We start from the raw sequence: 6,599 nt of genomic DNA, 5'->3' as shown, positions 1-6,599 counted from the left end.
GACGCACATAAAGAGGATATTTCCCCTTCCTATGCATCTCCTCCACCGTCAAATCCACTTCCTCTTCCCAACCTCTCCTTATAAGAAAAGCCATCTATCTCTTTTGATTGTATAATTTTATTTAAGATTTGCTGTAAAAGAATTAATTCCTAATAAAATGAATACACCTAACTTTGTATTTTGTTCTATCTGTTTACTTTTATTTAACTACGAAAAATAATATCCAACTTTTGCTTGAGGTAAGACGATATTTTGACGGATAAAAATAAAAAATAAAAAACGGTATTTTTTACAACAATATATTCAATGATAGTTATAATACCAACTAAAACATACAATACTAAATATTTATATTAAAACATAGAAAATAATATGAAGACCTCATGTGGAATTATAAAACAACAATTTAAAAATAATTACTTCTATCTGCACAAAAATACAAAAGCAAGCCCTTAAATAATACTTTACGTCCAGAAAAAGGACCTTTATTGTCAAAGATCAAGATTTTCATTAATACAGATTGGATAAATGCATACTATCAAATAATTTGGAAAACAAATAATCTAAAGAAATAAATCTATATGCTTATAGCATCGTTATTCATTAATACACCAAAAAATTATTATCTTTTATAGCTACTTTCAGATTGCAGCTAAATTTAGCAATACTTTAATATCGATACGACTAAACAATCGCACAACAGTTGTGCGATTGTTGATTGTTTCGCAACCCAACTGTTTAATTGCACAAATATCGAGTAGTGTGTGCACCTCCATATAAGCTCATAGAATCAAAGCGAGACTAAACAATTGTGCGATAGTTTTGTCAACGGTATGCGCGCGCTCTAAATCTACTCTAAACAACTATCTAAATAACCATTTAAGGATATAAGTAGTAGAAAATAATAAGAATAATTTATAAAGGATTTCTTCCATGTCCGCTATGGGATGCGTCCACCATAACTTCTGATACGTGGTTTATAAAACTCAATTGTGCACTTCGTAGCTTCTTTAGTTCAGTTCTAATCAGGAGAAGCAGATAGATCTGTAAAGCTACAAGATGATCTTTAGCGGCTAATGTATGGGCTTTAACAGTGAGTAAAGGGGCTAGTTACCTCCCCCTAGAGAATCCTAGAATGTAAAAAAGATATGAAGACTACATCGCACTAGGACCGGCCTCACCGGTGCAATACAACGACCACACAGAAGTGGAAGCAATTTCGCGTACAGTCTGACGAGTGTACGTGCCGGAAGCCTTATTTTAGACTCTATTACTTCCCACCTTTTCTATGAGAAAATAATTGGAAAGGAAAGTGGATTTCAGATTTGACGGTGGAGGAGATGCACGGGAAGGGGAAACACCATCTTTCAGCGGTAGACTTTTATGTGAATCCAACTGGCCGCTTGCTAGTTTGCCATCTTATAATAAAAAAGTATTATCTGTTGTTTTTAATTCTGATTTACGTGTACTTACCAAAGCCGCAGAAGACGAATGATAGATCGATGATGGTGTTCTCAAAGTCATGGTGTATCTGTCGATGTTTCACCACGAATAATGTGAAGAAAGAAGCTAATGTTGTTGTTATTCCGTAGTAGTAGTAGATGCGAAGGAGACTCTTCTTTTTCTGTAACAATGTCTTTTATTATAAATGTGGGCGCACACCTTGGACTAAGCTATAGAAAAATTGTGTGATTGTCGATTGTTTCGCAGCTAGTTCAACTGTTTTGCACAACTAAAAATCGGGTAGTGTGTGCACCTCCATATAAGGTCATAGGATTTAAAGCGCGACTAAACTAAACAGTTGTGCGACAGTTTGAATACGTTTCACAAAACATTCAAAGACGAAAAACAGGGAATTAAAAACATTTTTGTACATAATTCTGATGTGAACAATGTAGTGTTAAATAAAATTAGAACAGAACTGGTGTGTTGAAATAAATCAAAGAAGATTGTTAGAATGTCTGTTACTCATAGCTTGCTCATTTCCCGTTTTCAGGAGCAAATCAAAACGAGAGAGAATAGGCGAGGTTTGTGTATTGTACATACCAAATGAGCTCCAATGAGCAGAATGATGTTGAAAACGATCTCCAGTGTATAGAGGAACACGGGCAGCCACATCTGAGTATAGAATGAGAGGCCTCTGTACATGCTCATCGTGAGCTTGCTCGAGTCCCCCACGGCCAGCCATGTCTCCAAACTCACTACCAGCAGAGCGAATATCTCGAACAAACATGAAAAAAAAATCTGTTATTGAAATAAAATCTATTTGTTGAAGTAAAAACAAAACACAATCAAGAATCTGTTAAATGATTTTCGAAAACGTTAAAAAATAGATGGTTTAAAGTAACGTATAGCTATCTCTTTCCTTCGTATTGGGATTGTACTGCGTATTGATATCTTCCATCTCACTCATGTAACGAAATATGTTAATGTGACGAAAGTTTTATTTTAATACCGATTGTCATTCAATTATCGAATCGCTTGAGATATTTCCCATCAAATAATCATCATAACATAAAAAATCACATGAACAATAAAAACGATTGTTTTTAATACTCAAAATAATTTTAATCAAACGATACTTCTGAAAGAGTTATGTTTTGATTGAATTTCCACTTTATGAATAACTGAAGGTGTTGCTTGTTACATCATGAACGCGGAATAAAAAAAACGATTAAAGTAATATAGTCTATATCACGCAGAGATAAAATAGCTTTCTAATGGCGAAAAAATTTTTAAATGTATCCAATTAAAACGAAAAAACAATTTTTACCTCTTATTAGTATTAATAGTGTTTAAAAAAATATTTACCAATGACTTTTGACCTCAAAATAGAATTAAATAATAAAATTTTCAATAACCAACGTAGAGATAGAAATTTCCTAGGCATTGATTATGAATAAATAATTACTAATACCTAATAACAATTAATCTATTATACTATTGTTAAATGATGATTAAATTTATACTAGCTATCGCCTGTAACACCGTCCGCGTGGAATTAAAAAACATAAACTATTTAACTACGTCGTAGTCTTAGACTCCAAAAATTAAACAAAAAAATGGGACCCACCTGCAAGCATTACCTTTCGGATAAAAAAAGAATTATCCAAATCGGTCCACTAGCGGCGGAGTTATGCCGTAACACACATAAAAAAAAAACATATCGTCGAATTGAATACCTCCTTCTTTTGGGAAGTCGGTCAAAAAGTGAGGATGTGTTCTTCCAGAGTATCCTCTACATCTATACCAGATTTCATCGAAATCCATCTAAACTTTCGCATTTATAATATTAGTACGAAGTATGATTACAAATGGAATCATTTGACAGCATTATTTCCCTCATTACATCCCGTTGTACAAATGATAACACTGGTATTAATAGCCTCATGTTTGTATTTATATGTTTATGTGGAATTATCATACTTCATATTACTCTTTATGCTCATACTAGCTTGATCCCGCAATTACGTCTGTGTCAAATATTAACAAAAGTAAGTTGCCTGTCTTCTTCCAGAGTATACTCTACATCTATGCCTTTCGTCGAAATCCGTTCAGATGTTTAGAATATAAACGCTAACATCCATTTATCTGAATTTTGAATGGATGCATGTTCGTAATTTGAAATGCCGTATCTCCAAAACAGTTTAACCGATCTTGATGAAATTTGACACAGGTGTAGTCACAGTCTGGAAGAACACTTGGGCTACTTAATAAATTTTATTTTTAACTAGCTGTTGCCCGCGACTTCGTCCGCGTGACATTAGAAAACATACGAACTATATAAATAACAAAAAAGCTACTTATCCCTCGGGAACCGGATGAGCCTTATCCCATGTGTACTCCAGAATTTGTTTTACATCTGTGCCAAATTTCAATAAGATATGTTGAACCGTTGCAGAATGTTTGAGTAAACATCAAAAAACTAAATTAATGAATTCCACGGGAACCGTAACTATTCCCGGGATAAAAAGTAGCCTATGTATTCTTCGAGACAATGCTCTAAATATTCCATTTTTAATGGAGAACCGTTCAACCGTTTAGGCTACAAACGCTAACAAACATCCATCCATTCAGACATCGTAACTTTCGCATTTATAATATTTATAAGATATATGATATGATGATATATGATTCCACGCGATGAGTCGCATGCGCAAGTTAGTAGAATTATATTTACACTTACCAAATTAAGATATCCAAGAACGATAATCCCGTATCTCAAAGGTACAAAACAACAACACCGCTTGCAATCCGGTATTTCCACTCGCATGATTCACCTACCAGCTAAGATCGATCACGACTCTTTTTTTAATTTTATACTATATTTCTCTTTTATTCCCGTATCTTTATTTACACATCTTGTGACCTACGGTCTCTACGTGTCGGACAACCCACAGCATCTGAGTTACAATTACCTTATTGTTGGCGCATCAGGAAACACGACATTACAGCGAAGTGGCCGAACAAAACCATCTGCCATTTTATTCTACAATTGAAGTTCGTTAACATAACACTATTTATAAATGGAATTTATGATCTAATCCAGAGATTCTCAAACTTTTTTCTCGTGGACCCCTAATTGGTCTTGATGATCCTCTGTTTCAATTTTTATTTAATTTATGGCCCTTAAACACAACGCCAATCCCTCTCCCAAGCCCTAAACGTAAACGCCAATAGCCTAATGGTTTGGGGAACGGACTACCGATCTTACGGTCGAGGGTTCTAATCCCGCCATTCGACTGTCGTGAACCATATCCTAGCACAAGTCTAGAGCTTAGTTAGAATGGTTAAAGGAAATATAAGTAAATTAACAAAAATCTACTAATATTGTTTATAAAAAGAAAAAAAAACAACAAACAAATGATCAAAATTTCCCATCATCGTTCACCTCAGGTCCTACTATAGACCCCAGGGGGTCTTGAAATTAAACACATTGATTTGAATCGAAACATTTATACGAATATATGTGCCAGGAATACAGATTCCAATAACTCGCACACTTGCATGCAAGTTGACACGAACCACTTACAGGCAAGTAGCTTGCACGATATTTTATTTTGTAATAGCTACAAACAGGCATGGGGTCGAGGGAGTCTAGATATCTTAACATACGTCTCATCTCGTACTTTCTTGGGAACTGGCTTGCAAGCTACTGTTACATTTACTGGCTTACTGTACCCGCATCAGCCAGAAGCAATTCAATTGATAAGTATGTCAGTGATACATTTATATAGTAGATTATTTTGCTAATAACAAGAAAATGTATTAAAGATAGTATTATCTTCGCAAAGGTCAAAGTGTATATGTAAACATAATTGACTTAATATTATTTTCCTATAGTTATGTTTATTTAGTTATATGATAAGTCCACTTATTACATACATAAAGATTGGATTGAAATATGAAGCATAGGTTTAATTTTTCTCCCTTTCCGTTTTCACGCTTTTATTATGAGGTAAGGATGGGAAAGGAAAGAGGATTTGACGGTGGGGAGACACATAGGAAAATACCCTCTTAATGTTCGTCTCCTCCTCCGTCGATTAAGGGTATGAACGCATCTGCATCTGATGTCTATGGGTTGCGGTCGCTTCGCCTTTACAGCGGATTCAGGCGGCCGCTTGTTTGCCACTTTGTGATAAAAAAAAACGTTATTAAGAACTTCTTTATTTTTTTACAATCTAAATTTATTACTAATATATCTTTGGTGTAAAGCAACATAAACATTTATCATACTTCTATATACAAGCGACATTAAAACAAAATTCTTTATACCTATGTGCTAAGAAGCATAAGTATGTTTTAGCAATAGAACATATAAAAAACTTACGTCTAATATGTACAAATTAATAAATAAATGTAAGATTATTGTATTAAATTTTATATCTGCTTATATTAATAAGCCTGCATTTTTAATTAACTAACCTAAAACTACAAATATAAACACGGGGGAATAGGAAACTTTTAGGTTTAAATCGTAGTTAAAAACATAAAAAACTGACTTCTAATTTACAAATTGTCGTATTATAAAAATTGTATTTAACCATAAAGATTCTATTTATCTATAGAGGAATTCTTTGAAATTAAATAAAAACAAAGATGAAATATTTGCATTTACAAACTTGTACCCTCAATTTTACTTAATATTTAACTAGAAAATAAATGCACCTTTTTAATATTTACCGAAGTTACAATTATAAAAACTTGCACATAGGATTTTTGAATCTAACATTTAAGCAGGGTTAGTTTTAAAATTAAAATCTATATCTGTATATGATTAAACATACGCTATTCATAAATGTACATAACAAAGTATTTTAAGTATGTAATTATAACTTAAAAGACTGTCTTAAAGTTAATAGACCAAGCACTCCCCTTAACTTACCACAGCCAAATCTCTAATTGTAACAACTATATGGAAACGCATGATAATTTACACATCAAAAATTTAGATGTATCCAAAATAAGCTTAAATCATTTCAAATGCCATCACATTTAGAACCAAAGCATAGAATGGGGATGTTTCCTAATTTTTGGAATAGCCTTTATTTTGTAGATAAACCATGTATGAACACGAAAAAAAATAGTATAAAATATAA

At 33.1% G+C, this 6,599-nt stretch overlaps 1 protein-coding gene across 1 annotated transcript; it reads right to left on the bottom strand.

The window, feature by feature from the left end:
* Window positions 1-775: 775 nt before the first annotated feature.
* Window positions 776-4,649, bottom strand: LOC106101501. The gene is made up of 4 exons (XM_013280745.1): window positions 4,187-4,649; window positions 2,047-2,220; window positions 1,474-1,624; window positions 776-1,052 (listed from the first exon to the last, which is right to left on the bottom strand). The coding sequence occupies exons 1-4, from the start codon at window positions 4,271-4,273 to the stop codon at window positions 916-918; spliced, it is 549 nt and encodes a 182-aa protein (XP_013136199.1). The 5' UTR covers window positions 4,274-4,649; the 3' UTR covers window positions 776-915.
* Between the last annotated feature and the right edge of the window lie 1,950 nt (window positions 4,650-6,599).

The sequence above is a fragment of the Papilio polytes genome, unplaced genomic scaffold, assembly GCF_000836215.1.
Source record: "Papilio polytes unplaced genomic scaffold, Ppol_1.0 DF823980.1, whole genome shotgun sequence".
Taxonomy (NCBI): Eukaryota; Metazoa; Arthropoda; class Insecta; order Lepidoptera; family Papilionidae; genus Papilio; species Papilio polytes.
The sequence above is the reverse complement of the archived record's forward strand: the minus strand, read 5'-3'. Positions and strand labels throughout refer to the sequence as shown.

Coding starts and splice junctions, on each gene's coding strand:
- LOC106101501 (XM_013280745.1), bottom strand. CDS start 4,273: ATGCGAGTGGAAATACCGGATTGCAAGCGGTGTTGTTGTTTTGTACCT. Junction 1,625..2,046: donor TGCTCATTGGAGCTCATTTG/GTATGTACAATA, acceptor ACATTGTTACAG/AAAAAGAAGAGTCTCCTTCG. Junction 1,053..1,473: donor ATTCGTCTTCTGCGGCTTTG/GTAAGTACACGT, acceptor ATCATCTTGTAG/CTTTACAGATCTATCTGCTT.